Source organism: Phyllostomus discolor, chromosome 5, assembly GCF_004126475.2.
Source record: "Phyllostomus discolor isolate MPI-MPIP mPhyDis1 chromosome 5, mPhyDis1.pri.v3, whole genome shotgun sequence".
In the NCBI taxonomy this organism is placed as follows: domain Eukaryota; kingdom Metazoa; phylum Chordata; class Mammalia; order Chiroptera; family Phyllostomidae; genus Phyllostomus; species Phyllostomus discolor.
Window position 1 is genome coordinate 106,610,077 of NC_040907.2, and position 16,903 is coordinate 106,626,979.

The following is a 16,903-nucleotide window of genomic DNA, read 5'->3' on the forward strand; positions in this document are numbered from 1 at the left end:
TCTATAAATCTGACTATTCCAGATACCTCATGTAAGTGAAATTATACAAGACTTGTATTTTGTTGACTGACTTACTTCACTCAGTATAATGTCGTCAAGATTCAAACATGTAGCATATCAGAATTTTTTCTTTTTAATGATTGGCTACTAACATAAACCAGGACCAGAGTGTCAGTTCTTAAAACATGCTCCTAAAGAAGATGCTTGAATTGCCCTGGTCAAATGGTAGCAGAACTCCATGAAATTGGCACTAAAGCTGGCGATTCCTCCAGGAGAAATGCAGCAGTACTCCCCTAAGACTCTGAGACCTGAACCTGATGCTGAAACGGTGCTGCATGACATGCAGGAATCCTTTTCTATAGGGGGCAATAAAATATTACCTCACCTGTAATATTACCACTAATGTTACCTCACCTGTAACATACCACTAACCAGAAAGATCACTTTCTAAAACTACTCAAATGAATTTCTCCATTAGACTCCAAGGTCCAAGGTCAGGGTGTAGGAACTGATTCAGAAAAGTATCACTATTTATATAATATTACCTCAAGGATACTTCCTGAGCCTAAGAGCTTAAGGATACCATTGCTGAGCCCTGGCTGGCATAGCTCAGTGGATTGAGCATGGGCTGTCAACCAAAGCATCGCAAGTTCGATTCCCAGTCAGGGCACATGCCTGGGTTGCAGGCCACGGCCCCCAGCAACTGCACATTGATGTTTCTCTCTCTCTTTCTCCCCCCCTTCCCTCTCTAAAAATAAATAAATAAAATCTTTAAAAAAAAATACCATTGTCATGTGAGGAACAGATGTGGGAGGAGAGCCAAACAGAGAGCTTCCACATTCAGTATCATCTTCAAAGAGGAGTGATGCTCTCTGGGTCTTCTTGTGACTATACAAACAAACAAAAGTCAAATAAAAAGCAAAAGTTATATACTTTTTAAATACAGTATCCTTTCTATGCCACGCCTATAGAAACCCACCTACCACTAAAACACCTGAGCCATCTGTTGACCTTACACAGTTGAAAGTGAACAAGAAAAATCTTTGAAGCAGGTGCAGTTTGTGTCTAGCAAAACATCAGCTTAAGTAGCTCATCCTTATGGTACAAAAGTCCAGGGGCCTCCTTAATGAGATTTCTGGTATTTTTAAGCATCTAAAACAGTTATTTTCTTATAGATTTTATTTATTTATTTTAGAGAGGGGAAGGAAGTAAGAAAAAGAGGGAGAGAGACATCGATGTGTGGTTGCCTCTCACACGTCCCCTACTGGGTACCTGGCCTGCAACACAGGCATGTGCCCTAGACTGGGTATCGAACCAGCAACCCTTTGATTTGCAGGGCAGCACACAACCCCCTGAGCTGCACCAGCTAGGGCTAAGATAGTTATTTTTTAACTAGCTATAGCAGGACAAAGTCTTATGTATAACTTTCTGAGCAACTAATTCCTAAACAAACAAACACACAAATAAAAACCCCAACCCACAAAAAAATGTTTCATGACAGATTCTGAAGGTAAGCTGGAGCAAAGCTAGTTTTTTCTAGACATAGATAACTAAAGAGGAACAAAGATAGTTAACCTTAAAGGTCAACCTTGACCCTCATTCCACATCTCAGCAACTACTGGTTAAATCTGGGCCTCTGGTGGAGGTCTGTCCTCAGAAGAAAAATATGCTGCTCAGTGAGCTAGAGTATTTCTCATTATAAATAATAGGGTAAGTATTCTGATTTATTTTAAAAGTACAGGTATCACTGACAGCCCTTGGGGTGGAGGAACTGAACAGAAAAAGAAACAAAAAAGAAATGAACTCTTGGAAATGGACAATAGTGTGGTGAGTGAAGGGCGAAGGGGGTCAGTGGAGGAAAAGGGTATGGGAGGATAAATGGTGATGGAAAAAATTTTTAAAATAATTACCTCATAATAAAGTTATCTGTGTTTTGTCTCCCCAACAAAATAAAATAAAAAGTACACATATCAGAAAACATTATGATAACCATAGTGTTTATGGCCTATACTATAGCACTTCTGAAAATGAAAGGAAAAGTTATTACTAATTATGCAGCAATGATAGGCACAAACCAGGGCTGCCTGGGCAAGCTGGCTTGTTTGAATGCCCTAAGTTCAAGACAGTATTTCACTTTGTTAAGGTTACAGATCATTTTTTTCAATGATTTGGAGATATAATTTACACACCACAAAATTTACCCTTTTATAGGGTACAATCACTGATTTTTAGTATATTCAGAGTTGTGCTACCATCACCAAAATCTAAGTCCACAGTATTTGCATCAACACAAAAGGAAACTTGATACCTATTAAGAGTCACTCCCAATTCTCCTTTCCCTTCAACTCCAGACACACACTTATCTAAATTCCATCTCTAGGGACTTATCCATTCTGAACATTATATACAAATGGAATCAGACATATGTGTTTCTGTGACTGGCTTTCTTCAATTAACAAAATATTTTCAAGATTCATCCATCCATATTATAGCACATATTAATTCCTTATTCCTTCTTACTGCCGAGTAAGACTCCATTGTATGGATATAACACAATATCCGTCCAGAAAAAGTCAAGCCATTGTTAATATAACAAGAACAATTTGGGCAACATAGATGTAATGTGGCAGCCAGGGAGAGTGGCCTGAAATGCACATGTGTGAACAATGATAATGTCACTGTACTAGTCAGAGGGGGTGGTACATGCTTTTGAGTGAGCATGTTTACCATGTGGCCATTGCATTCAAAATGAGTAGGTCAATGGGCAAAGACTAAAAGCTTTCCCACTAAGATCAGGAACAAGAAAAGGATGCTCACTTTCACTATTCCTGTTCAACATAGTACTGGAAGTCCTAGCCACAGCAATCAAAAAAGAAAAAGAAATAAAGGCATCCAAATTGGAAAGGAGGAAGCAAAACTGTTATTGTTTGCAGGTAACGTGATAGCATACCTAGAAAACCCTATAGGCTCCACCAAAAAACTATTCAATCTAATACGTGAATTTGGCGAAACAGCAGGATACAAAGTCATTATGCAGAAATCAAAGGCATTTTTGTACACCAACAATGAAATATGAGAAACAGAAATCAGGAAAAATCCCATTTAATATAGCAACAGGAAAAATAAAGTACCTACAAATAAACCTAACCAAGGATGTAAAACACCTGTACTCAGAAAACTATACAACACTGAAGAAAGAAATTAAGAAAGACACAAACAAATGGAAGCATGTGCCATGCTCTCAGACTGGAAGAATTAACATAATCAAAATGTCCATACTATCCCCCAAAATTTATAGATTCAACACAATCCATACTGAAATACCAATGACATATTCCACATATATAGAACAAACATTTCAAAAACTTACATGGAAGCATAAATGACCCCCAGTAGCTGCTGCAATTTTGAGAAAGAACAAAGTAGGAGGGATCACAATACCTGATATCAAACTATATTACAAGGCCACTGTAATCAAAACAGCCTGGTACTGGCATAACAACAGACACAAACAGACCAATGGAAAAGAGCAGAGAGCCCAGGAATAAGCCCAAGTCTCCAAGGTCAATTCATATTTGACAAAGAGGGCAGCAGCATAAAATGGAGTAAAAACAGTCTCTTCAACAAATGGTGTTGGGACATCTGGACAGCTACATGCAAAAAAATGAAACTCGATCACCAACTTACACAAAAATAAATTCAGGGTGGATAAAAGTCCTGACACCATAAAAGTCCCAGAGGAAAACATAGGGCAGGAAAATCTCAGATATTCCACATAGCAATATTTTCACCTATATGTCCCCTAGAGCAAGGCACATAAAGGAAAGAATAAACATTTGGGACCTTATCAAATTAAAAAGCTTCTGCATAGCTAAAGAAAGCAGTGTTAAAATGAACACAGAACCAACTATATGGGAAAACATATTTGCCAATGATACCTCAGACAAGAGTCTGATCTCCAAAATATATAAAGATCTCACACTATTCTACTCCAGGACAACAAACAACACAATTAAAAAATGGGAAAAAGACTTGAACAGATACTTCTCCAAGGTGGATATACAGAGGGCCAGTAGGTATATGAAAGGATGTTCAACATCACTAGCTATCAGAGAAATGCAAATTAAAACCACAATGAGATACCACTTCACACCAGTCAGAATGGCCATCATAAACAAATCAACAAACAACAAGTGTGGGAGAGGATGTGGAGAAAAGGGAACCCTAGTGCATTGTTGGTAGGGACACAGACTGGTACAGCCACTGTGGAAAACAGTAAGGAATTTCCTCAGAAAACTAAAAATAGAACTGCCTTTTGATTCAGCAATTCCACTGCTGAGATTATATCCTAAGAAATGTGAAACACCAATCCAAAAGAACCTATATGCACCCCAGGGTTCACAGCCACATTGTTTACAATAGCCAGGTGCTAGAAACAGGCTAAGTGCCCATCAGTGAATGAGAGGATCAAAAAACTGTGGTACATTTACACAACAGAATACCATACTGTGGAAAGAAAGAACTTCTACCCTTTGCAACAGTGTGGATGGAACTGGAGAGCATTATGCTGAGTGAAATAAGCCAGACGATGATGGACAAATGCCACGTGATCTCACCTGTAAGTGGAACCTAATCAACAAAACAAACAAATGAGTAAAACAAAACCAGAGACTTGGAAATAAAGAACAAATGGTCAGGGACCAGAGGGGAGAGTGATAAAAGGGAAAAGAAGAGGAAGAAGCAAGAAAAGGAACATGAATAGAGGACTAATGGACATGGAAAATGGGGGTGGGGGTTGATTTACTGTGGGTGGTGAGGGATGGGATGGGATGGGGTGAGCAATGAGGAAAAGGCGAGATAACTGTAACTGAACAACAATAAAAAAAGAAAAAGAAAACAATCCCATTCACAATTCCTTCAAAGAGAATAAAATACCTAGGAATAAACTTAACCATGGACGTAAAAGACCTGTACTCAGAAAATTATGACACTGAAGAAAGAAACTGAAGAAGATACAAATGAATGGAAGCACATACTGTGTTCATAAATAAGAAGGATTAAACATCTTTAAGCATCATTAAAATGTCCATACTAACCAAAGCAATCTATAGATTCAAAGCAACTCCTATCAAGATTCCAGTGACCTTTAGGACAGAACTAGAACAAATATTTCAAAAATTTATGTGAAACCACAAAATGCCCCACATAGCAAACATCAATCCTGAGAAAAAAGAACAAAGTTGGAGAAATGATGCTACCCAATATCAAACTGTACTGTAAGGCCATTGTAATCAAAAGAGCATAGTACTGGCAAAAAAAAACACATACATTAATGGAACAGAGTAGAGAGCCCCAAAATAAACCCACACATTTATAGTCAATTAATATTAGGCAGAAGAAGCAAGCACATACAATGGGCTAAATATAGTTTATTCAATAAATGATGTTGGGAAAATTGGACAGATATGTACAGAAAAATGAAACTAAACTACCTTCTTACACCACACACCAGAATAAATTCAAAATGGATAAAAGACTTAACTATTAGATCTGAAACCATAAAAATTATAGAAGATGACATAGGCAGCAAAATCTCAGATATTACTCATAGCAATTGTTTAACAGATATACCTCCCCAGGCAAGGGGGAAAAAAGGAAAAATAAATGGAACTACATCAAACTAAAAAGTTTTTGCACAGCAAAGGAAATCAACAAAATAAAAAGACAACCACAAAATGGGAAAACATATTCACCAATACATGAGATAAGGGATTAATATACAAAATTTATAATGAAGTTACAAAATTCAACACCAAAAACTCAAAGAACCCAATTAAAAAACGGGCAAAGGACGTGAATAGACATTTATCCAAATAGGACATACAGATGGCCAAGAGACATATGAAAGATGCTCAATGTCACTAGTCATCAGAGAAATGCAAATCAAAACCACAATGAGGTATCACCTCACACCTGTTAAAATGGCTATCATGAATAAACCAACCAACAAGTCCTGGTGAGGATGCAGAGAAAGGGGAACCCTTTCGCACTGTTGGTGGGAATACAGATTAGTGCAGCTGCTGTGGAAAGCTATATGGAGATACCTCAAAAAATTTAAAAAGGATATGCCTTTTGACCCAATGATCCCACTTCTGGGAATACAAGGTCTGTCCAGAAGGTATCCAGCCACGTAATGTGAAAAATTGAGACATTTATTGAAGAAGATACAAGACACAAGAAACATTGTACACAGAACAATGATGCCTCAGTCCCCTTCAAAACAGAAACCCTGAGACCTCACACAGTTCTCCCAGTTGCCATCAGCTGCCCTATGGGATTTTCCTGAACCTTATCAATGGTCTGAAATCTCTTCCCTTACAAAGGTGATTTTAGTTTTGGGAAAAACCAGAAGTTGCAGGGAACCAAATGTAAGCTATAAGGGGATTGAGTCACATAGGTGACTTGATGTTTTGCCAAAAATTTCTACACAAGATGTGATGCATGAGCAGGCACATTGGTGATGAAGCTGCCAATCCCCAGATGCCCACAGCTGTGGTCTTCTGAATCATCCAAAGTTTCCATGGAGGAATGTTCAAGCTTAACACAAAAGTCTGATACAGATGCTCAGTCATTTTGAATGCAATGGCCACACAGTACACATGCTCTCTCAACAGTGTGTATTGCCCCCTCTGACTAGTACAGTGAAGTCATCATTGTTTATGCATGTGCATTCCAGTTTACTCTCCTTGGCTACATCAATGTCGCACAAACCATTCTAGTTATATTAACAATGGCTGGACTTTTTCCTGACAGACCCTGTATATCCAAAGGAACCCAAAACACTAATCTAAAAGAACATAGGCACCCCTATGTTCATTGCAGCATTATTTACAATCACCAAGACACGGATGTAGCCCAAGTAGTCCATCAGTAGATGAGTGGATAGAACAGTTACAGAACATTTACACAATGTAATATTACTTGCCTGTAAAAAGAAGAAAAGTGTAACCTTTGAGAAATAGGGATGGACCTGGAGAACATCATGCTAAGTGAAATATGCCAGTCAGAGAAAGACAAGTACTGTATGATTTCACAGATATGTGGAATCTCTTGAACAAACTGAACTAACAGGCAAAACAGAGACAAACCTACAGTTAGGGAGCTGGATGACAGTTATTGCGAGGGGAAAGTTATGGGGCGGAGGGACTGAGCAAAAAGGAAAAAGGACTCATGGACATGGACAACAGTGTGGTGACTATGTGTGGGAGGTGGGGGATATAAGGGGACTAAATGGCAATGGAAAAAACACAATAAAAATGTTTTTTAAAAAGAAATGGTGATATTTATAGATATCACAATATTCAGGAAGAGAAATGTGAGGTGCTTCTGAATTTACCAAATCAAAATGAAAACTTAACCACTCCATGCTTAAGATTACATATCCAATCATTGCCTCTTATGCTACCACCATTCAGTTTGAATTTCAAAATGATCCTTTAAGGCTCTGGAGAGAAAAGATATCTGCAGGAGAGTTATTCTTAATGAACAGCTCATCTGGCAGCATGTTACAACACCAACCCCAGCTCATGCTCACTTGCTCACTGGACACATCCTGTCAGTTTTAGTCCAAGTAGGAATGAATATGAAGGACCACTTAGATCAGCTAAGGGGCACCAGCAACTGGTATGATACAGCATAGCTCAGCAGAGAGCCATCTTCCTAATGGTGTTGTTCAATGCTGAGCAGATTTCTACCCAAATGACAAACTTAAGTACCCTTGACCAAACTTTACATATTTTAGTGCATCCCAGAGGAAAAACAAAAAAAGGTAACAAACTGTAGTTAAACCACTAATTAACTAAGAAAAATAATATTTTAAGGTCAAAAATGAAAGGTATAAGAAATTAAGTAAGGATCTATCCAAAAAATAATTTCTCAGTGTTGGGGAGGAATACCTTGCATGTGAAAATCAAAAACATCCTCATTTGTTATGACTACTGGATAATGAATGCTTAGCAGCTCACCTAGTAACTGGCAACCTGCATATCAAATACCTTACTTGTTAGCACAGAATCAGATTAAATGACTTTGTATAATGGCTCTCACCTGTCCTTAGCAATAACAAACAGATCATCTTCATCATCTTCCTCAAAGAGGCTGGTCTTTTTCATAGTCTTCTGATCCTGGGTGGCCACAGAGTCCCTAAGTTCTCCTCCTTTAGACCTGATGTCAGATGCTGAGTTGGTTTGTAAATCAGTAAGATTCCACAGGTCCTTAAAATATAAAATATGAATTAAAATCCAGTGGTAATGTTGTCTAAGGAACCTAGAAAGTAAATTAATATTTACATTCATTGAACTAAATTGTATCTAAACTAAATATTATAATAAGTGTACCACACCTGAAGAGAGTTCATGTCCAAGACTTTTCTTTGAACTAAAATCTACACTGCTGGGTTCTTTGACTTCACAGACCTTCTCATGCCTTTATCCTCCACTGCCTTCCACAATGGTTCTCCTCTCTAAGGTTCTGTTCTGTGTTAGGACAAGGGAACTTGTCTAATTTAGAGGATCAAAATTAACTAAAGAGGGAGATGAAAAGAAAGAGGAAAATTAAAAAATAAATCAAGAACTCTCAACCTTGGAGGAAAATAAATTTAAAAATCCCAAAGCAGACTAGAAAAAAAATGTGTAAAAAGCTCATGCTATGCACATGTAAGCACAACACAATACAAGTTTGTAATGATCCTTTTACTACAAAAATCTGAATCCAGACTTAGCTTTACATGAAACCTCACCTGGCTATGCTCACCCCTTCAAATCAAGGAATTTTCAGTACATGCTTAAGTGGTCCTTTGGTCTCTAGAGTCTACGGCTTTGCAAATCAAAGTACAGTCCACAGGCCAGTAGCATCTCTTACTTAGAATCTCAGTTTCCATCCCAGACTTTCTGAATTAGAACCTGCACTCGTAACAGGATGCCCAGGGGATTTCTTCATATATTATGGTTTGAGACATGCTCCTCTAGAGAAGCAACTACATGCTAGACTCCCTGAAAGAGCTTTAGAAAATTCCATACTTCCAAACCAATTAATTCAGAATCTCTAACAGTGGAACCCAATATTAGTACTCTTTAAAAATTCTCCAGGTGATTTCAAAAGGCAGCTAATGTCAAGAATCACTGTTCTAGAACATTAGTTATATTTATTCTGCAAGTAATGTTGCTCCCATCTTCTATGAACCACTATAGTAAGAAAAACTCAACTGATGGTTGGCCATTACTACAGGGAAAATGACTAACAATAAAAAAAAAAAAAAACAGGAAAATCCACCATAAATGTATACATTTGAGTAGAAAAAGGAAATTAAGTTGTGTCACTTTAGATTGCTTTCAATAAAAACATTAACACCTCCTTTGTTCCTGTGAGAGGTGGCCCCTGCCCCATGCACACTAGGCCTCCAGAGGGACAGGTCAAGGTCTTAATGCAGCCTCCTCCCCCAAGGGCCTGATCTGCCTGATGCAGGTGGGAGTCGAATCTGTACACTGTCCCACTGAGATTTTTTATTTTTTAAATGTTTACTTATTTATATTATTTATTTATTTTTAGAGCGAGGGGAAAGAAAGGAGGAAGAAAGGGATAGAAACATTGATGTGGTAGAGAAACATCGATCAGTTGCCTTTTACACATTTCCAACTGGGTACCTGGCCCACACAACACAGGCAGGTGTCCTGACTGTGAATTGAAATGGCAACCCTTTAGTCCACAGGCTGGCACTCAATCCACTGAGCCACACCAGCCAGGCTTCACTACCTGTTTTTTTTATGTTTTCCTTTCACTAAGGGATTTTAATTTGGGTTTATTTTTGGTTGAGTTGGCACTAATCCTTAAGATGCTATGAGAACCATTTCATCAAACATCAAAATACCAAATAAATTTGTGTTCTATAAAAATAAAATTAAAAACAATAAAAACATTAATATATCTACAATTTATCTATATCATACCCTCATAATTTGCCTATGTTAAAATAAAGAAGGGTGATTATTATAATAAAGGAAGATTTTTATTGCTCAGGGTTTTAATATCATTACATGTAGTCTTTTTTTGTACAGCTAAATCTGAACAGCAGCTAAACCATATTTCACTACTGACTTTGCTAATGTTTCTAGATAATAAATGGAAACACTGCTAAGATGCTAATAAAAAAAGATATTCCTACCATGTCTAGATTCATATTCTTGATTAACTCTGTTATTACAGTGATCATGTAGTAAGATAAAATAAGGCCTAACTCATTTGAATAAGTATATATTATAATTTTATAATATAAAATTTCATTGATAACCATTTTTAAATGATTAACCTTTAATTATTAACCTTTCATTAATACTATACTAAATATCTTTAAGAAAAAAATGCAAGTCCTGTGAACACAGTCTTTAGTGACTGAACTTCACCAGATATAAAGTGGGTAGTAAAAGAAAATGGTTAGAATAGCCATACTCTTAAATCCCATCAAACAAAGCCCTATTCCTTTCTAGAAGATACTTTCAACCCACCTCTTCATCACTGCTGAACAATAAGGCAGATGCCTTCTTTTTGGAGGGCTCTGAGGGTTTTGCTTTCTCTTGGCTCTGAGTTGGTAGAGATATCTGCTTTTCAGCAGCTGTAGTCCCAAAAAGATTATCCTAGAAAAAAAAGTGGCAGAAGAGTATGACAACTTTATATACATAAAAAAAAAACTTAAGACATTCTCTCAATTCAAATTGTTAGAGAGTAAATCTCTAGTCAGGTACAAAATATATGCAACACTTATGGGGGAAAAATACAAAACGTTAGTAAATCCCACTTCTCTCTCACACATAAGCCTGTGACAGTCTAATATTCTCTAAGTGTATTCTCCTTCCACAAAAGGGAAATATGGCACAGAATGTGAAGGCAGAACACCTGGGAGTGAGCAGTGAGTGGGGAGAAGCGTGGCCACACTGGTAGGGCAGGCCTTCTCTGATCACTGGTGAGGCCACAGCCTACAGCTGCCAGGAGAGCAGGCCAGCTCCCTGATGCACCTGTCTTTCTAGGAATAATACTCAGCAGCCATGGATAAAAGGAGTAAAATATGGGGCTTTCTCTACTCTTTAACATTTTCCAAGGACACACACCCAGGACAGAGGGAAGGAATGACTTGTGTTTCTGGTTAATTTTAATGAGACAATACACAATAATTTACTAAATAAAATCACTGACCTACTAAGAGCTGATTCTTATAGGTTCAAAGGCATTTGTAAACTTTTATATCATCAAGCGCTCCAGAGGTGGCCATTAAGGTACTTTTATTTAGATAAAAGTAACAAAATTATCAGAAAACCTGAGCTGGAGTTAAAACAGAAAAACACCCTGAACAGTATACTACAGCAGGTGCACAGTCCTGAAATGTAAGGATTCGATAAAGAGAGCCTTTAAAAAGTGTGGGAAAGCAGGAAAGGCCATGAGAATAATGAACTGGTATCCAATGGGGATACAAAGACCAGAGCTAACATTTACTATGCACTTACTACATGCTAGGCACTATGCCAAAGGCTGTACATTAGTTGTTTGAACTACCACATTCAGATGGGTCGAGTTTTACTTGTCCAAGGTCCTTGATCTGCAAGTGGTGGAGCTAGGATATGGGCACAGAGACCTGACACCAAAGCCGAGAAGCTCAGCCACTGCCCAGGACCATGTAAGAATGAATGTTGGCTTTGTCTTTCCCCTTATTTCCTCCCCAACTTTTCTCTCTCATTCAGGGTGGGAAAGCAAAGCAAAATGAGGACATGGCTGCCTTCTCCTCTTGCTCCCCCTTTATCCAAAGCATTATAAATAACTGAGTATAACACAGACCCATGCTCTAAAAAGTATTTCTTAAAGGCAGAGTTTTAAAGGGAAATCTAAAAAGCCTTCCATAAGAGTTGGGTCAAGAATCTAATGTCTTGCCCATTGTATAGATAGCTAATAAGAGAACTTAAGAAAGGAGTCACTGAAATACAAACCAAAATATTTTTGTTGTATAGGCCCCAGTCCGATGGCTGGACTGGTTCCATATTACCTTGTTCTATTGACTGAACCTCTGACTATAAAGCTGTATCAGCAACAGTTTTCTACTAATCAAAAACTTGATTATCTTGTGTTACAATAACAATGTTTACCTCTTCATCTTCATCATCAAAAAGCAAGACTGATGTGGGGAGTTTGCTAGGCAGGAGAGATGCATCTTTTGACTTATTCACATTTTGAGAGGAAAACAGATCCTGTTGGGTGAAGGTTAAAGTTCTTAGTAAACAAGATACATCAGTTTTTAAAGTATCAGACATAAAACACTGAAGACTATGACATGATGGCTGCAATGCATCTAGGTCTCTTTGCCAGAGACAGAAGCTTGCTGAGGCCATCCTTGAGGAACCTCCATCAGTCTGTCCTAGCTATGTATAGTATAAGCACCTGTGAGAAGGGAGCGACCACAGCTAACTCCAGTGGCCTTAATGGAACCGAAAGGTTTGGATACTCCCACCTTGCTCTATCTTGGCATCCCACATGGATGATTTAATGCAAGGGAAAATTTTCCAATCAATCTCCTATCATGCTAAAATAAGAATGACTTCCTTTTTCTGTTTAAAAAATCAGAGGGATTAAACAGATTCCATAATGGAAACAAAAACTAGCTTCTTAAATTACTGGATCTATAACTGTTTCATTTAGTTACAGATAAGAGTATAGTATTTGTTACTCTTATAAGAGTATATTATTTCTTTTAAATAAATAAAAATTTAATTTTTATTTTAAAATGTTTGGTATTCTACTTGAACTACAGAGCTAGGAGATGTTGTAAACTATTTAAAAATCTGGTAGATTCTAACGAAATTTTCAAAACCACAAAATGTTAGCCTATAATGCAAAGAAAGAGCTGCAAACTGGGCTGCATGAATTAGCATAAAATTAGCTGCATGAATTTAAGATAAAAGAGAACAACTGTTTCTTCAGGAAAAAACAATACACAAGAGCCAGACATCTAAATAGGACAAGAACACAGTTTCTAAGACCTTTCTGAATAATGTTTTCATTATGGAATCAGTGTTTATTCCTCAAATAAAGACCTAAGTCTACTGGTTGTTGCCTGAGACTCATGGAGTCCCATGGGTCTATTCAGGTAGAAGAGGCCACACAAGAAGCACCAGGCTTTCTATGCCTCTTCTGCATTTTACATATTGGCAAGAGATCACTTAAAGAAAGGATTCTGCTGCTTTAAAAACAAGTAAACAAAAGCAAAGAACAAAAACAAATTTCAACATCACAACACCTCAACTAACATCATGCTTGGTGCTGGGAAAAAAGCTTTTCCATTACTTCAAACATGTCCCCAGAATGATTTCATAGGGCAAGCTTTAGCTCCACACTTCAGATACAGAGGCAGGAGTAAAGAATCTAGCCTTCTGATCCAAAGCTTTGTCTTCTACACCAGGGGCATCAAACTCATTTTCATTGGGGGCCACATCAGCCTTGTGGTGGCCTTCAAAGGGCCATACGTAATTTCAACTCCTTAAAGTTAAGGAGTAGTTACATTTATATAGTCCTAAAATTACATGCGGCCCTTTGAAGGCAAAGCAAGGCTGATATGGCCCCCAGTGAAAATGAGTTTGACAGCCCTGTTCTACACTACACTGTTCTACTTCTCCATGCCTAAGCACCCTGACAGTATCCAATAAAAACAATAATCTATGATGATACACATGGATCAAAGCATTCAGGAGTAGTTTTAAAAACCTGCCTGAAAATTCTTTTATATTCCTACTATCAATAAGTGGACTCTGTATCCTCTACCCTTGAATCTGGGTAAGGCTTTATGGTTGTCTCAACCAACAGAATGCAGCAGAAGTGACAACACCAACTTCCAAGGTGAGTGTACAAAAAGCAATATAGCCTCTGCACAGCCCTCAGGAATCTCACTTGGAAGCTCTGGGCCACCATGTAATAAGTCCAACTTCCCAGAAGCTGCCATGGTGAGAGACACACAAAGATAGAGGGAGAAGGGTGTCAGTGCCCCAGGTGCCCCAGCTCTATGAGTCTTTTCCCCCAGGCACCAAAAACATGAGAGATGTTTCTTAGTCTAGCTACCTTTGCACTAGGAACTACACGACACCCTAAATAAAAAGCGCTTAGCTGAACCCAGTCAACTTCTAGAACCATTTTTATGGTAATTAAACATATCGATGTTTTAGGTCACTAAGTTTTGGAGTGATTTATTTCATGGCAATAAGTAACTAGAACACCTTTGAAATCACTGAAATTGCTCACCTCTGTTTCCCTTTGTAGTTAACAACTGCTTGGTGGCTTACCAAGTGCCACTAACTAGTGCAGGGATTATGGATAAGAGCAAGGAACAAAACACCCTACCCTCACTGCACCTTCCTAGTTAGGACAGAGACAATGAACAAGTGGACACAAAATGTCACCAACCATTCATACTATAGTGAACTATACAACAGAAGGGTGTGTGCTGATGAGCTTGCGATTATGCAAAGGGGCATCAGGAGAGGCCTATAAAAAACTGGAAAAAGTGAGGAACCAAGTCTTCTGAACTCTGGGAAGAGCATTCCCAGAGAGGCAAGAGCCAGTGCAAAGACCTCGAAGTGGGGAACTCAGGATAAAACCAGAGTGTGAGGCCCATCGTGCTGTGCCCATGTGTCAGGATTTTGGTTGATTCCTATCTTCTGTACCCTGGACATCAATAAAATATGAGCCTCCAAGGTTTTATTTATATCTACAGTAAATCACTCTACTTAACAAAGAACTGTATGTTCATCCTGGCTGTTACTGCAAAGTAACCACTAGAGTTTAGCTCAAAGTTCACAAAATCTGAAATTACTGTATATTGCTGCCCTGCCCACATAATTTTCTATGAAAGGGACTGATTGTTGCCATTACATTCTCATATAGGTCTCAGATCCCCTAAAAGCCTGGCCTAAAATTAGTTCTCAAAGGACTTAGGCCTATGGGAATCAGAAAAAGCAATGACGCTTCTGAGAGCTGGTACTACTCCACTGAAAATGTGTCTCTAGGCAGGTGCCTAGAGGACTCAGGCTGTCTGTAAAACAGTGCCAGCCACAAACTGTTACAGGTCTTGAGAGAAAAACCTGTGCCAGAATACTTATCACTTCATCAATAAGCCCAGTATTTTTAAAGATTTGAATTATTTATTTTTAGAGAGGGGGGAGGAAGAAGAAAGAGAGGGAGAGAACATCAATGTGCAGATGCCTCTTGAGTGCCCACTACTGGAGACGTGGCCCATAACCATGAATATGCCCTGACCAGGAATCAAACCAGGAACCCTCTGGTGGCAGGCCGGCCCCTCAACCCACTAAGCCACACCAGCCAGGGCCCAGTTTTTAGTGAGACTACCAAAACATAAGCATTGTGTAAATTTCCATTCTGATACAAGTACCTCACTGCACTGATAATCAATAGTCGGTCTAAAATTTGAGCATCCTATAGACAGAGTATTTTCCTCCCAGAAAATGCACTAGACTGAAACCCAAGAATGAACACTACTGTACACATACAAAATGTACACATACTGCTTTCTAAAGACCATGTATTCGCAAGAGGTTATTTTCAAAGAAAGAACTAAAGAACATAATAAAAAGTCTTGTACCTCTACTGAGAAAATCCTGATTTGGAAATAGTTTCTAATGCTACATCCATTAATTCTCAGAACTAAAAAAAGAATTCTTACCTCAGTATCTTCCTCATCTGAAAATAAACCTTTTTGAGTCTTTCTTTCTGACAAGAGATTAAGACTGTTGCTGGAAGACACGGTGACCTTTGTTGAAAAAAAAAAATTGGAAGTTAACAAACAAGATACCTGGAAATGACAGTTTATTCAATCATTCATCCAGAAAATGTACTGAGTCTCTGCTATGATAAAGTCAAACCACATGCCAGGGAAATAAAGACATTATGGACCTTGGACATATATCAAGTTTACTCAAAGAATTAACTCAAAATGAGAAGTATCATAAGAATTTTAAAATTGGTATAAGTTAGGTAGGAAAGAGGAAGGAAACAGTATCTTGATAAGTAAATTTCTCAGGACAGACAAGGCCTAGACACGGGAGATGGTACAGCAAGGACATTCCAGGCAGAGGGCACTGTGTGAGGAGACAAAAGCAGGAAAAAAGCAGCAGGCACATCTGGTGCATCAGAGACTAGAACAGGCTGCCTACCTACCTCATAAGTACCTAAATGGGATATGTACAGCTGGAACCAGCATAGGAAGGCAGGACACCCTAAGAGCCTGACAGGTTCTGAATGCTAGGACCTAGGTGGTCGGCAGCAGGAAGGTCAGGGTTTCGTAAAAAAGACATGACATGAAATGTGCTTTAGAAAGATCAAAGTGTACAGGACAGCAAAGGGAAGAGAAAATAGCCAAAAGAGCTTAAAAACTGGAAGGGACGCATCCCATTGGCCAAATACAGGTCAATAATATCCATGAGCATCAAATAATGCTCATGGCTTATAATACATAAATAGAAAATTTATGATCCTATAGTGATACTAAAAAAGCAGGAAAAAGAAAAGGCTCTTCTTTTCAGAAAAATGCCACCTAACAAAGGTAGAAGACATGCAAGAATTAGAAAAACATTATTTTGCACTCCGCAATATGATAACTAGTTCAGGTACAGATCATCAATGGATGTTACAACAACTGGGTATGGCAAAATCCTAACAACTGCTAGATCTTGGTGGTAGTTCTTTGGGTGTCGGTTTTCCTCTTCTTGCAACTTTGTGTGTCTGAAGTTCTTCACTATACACTTGGAAGTAAACAATATTTCCACGTCTGGTTCCATATCAACACTCCTACACTCAGCCT

At 38.3% G+C, this 16,903-nt stretch overlaps 1 protein-coding gene across 1 annotated transcript in view; it reads right to left on the reverse strand.

The window, feature by feature from the left end:
- WASHC2C (WASH complex subunit 2C) overlaps nt 1-16,903 on the reverse strand; it is a 75,414-nt gene that overhangs the window by 16,645 nt on the left and 41,866 nt on the right. Inside the window, 5 exon segments of the mRNA XM_028511488.2 lie at nt 786-888; nt 8,107-8,273; nt 10,560-10,688; nt 12,186-12,287; nt 15,767-15,853. Coding sequence (XP_028367289.2) covers nt 786-888; nt 8,107-8,273; nt 10,560-10,688; nt 12,186-12,287; nt 15,767-15,853 — 588 coding nt within the window.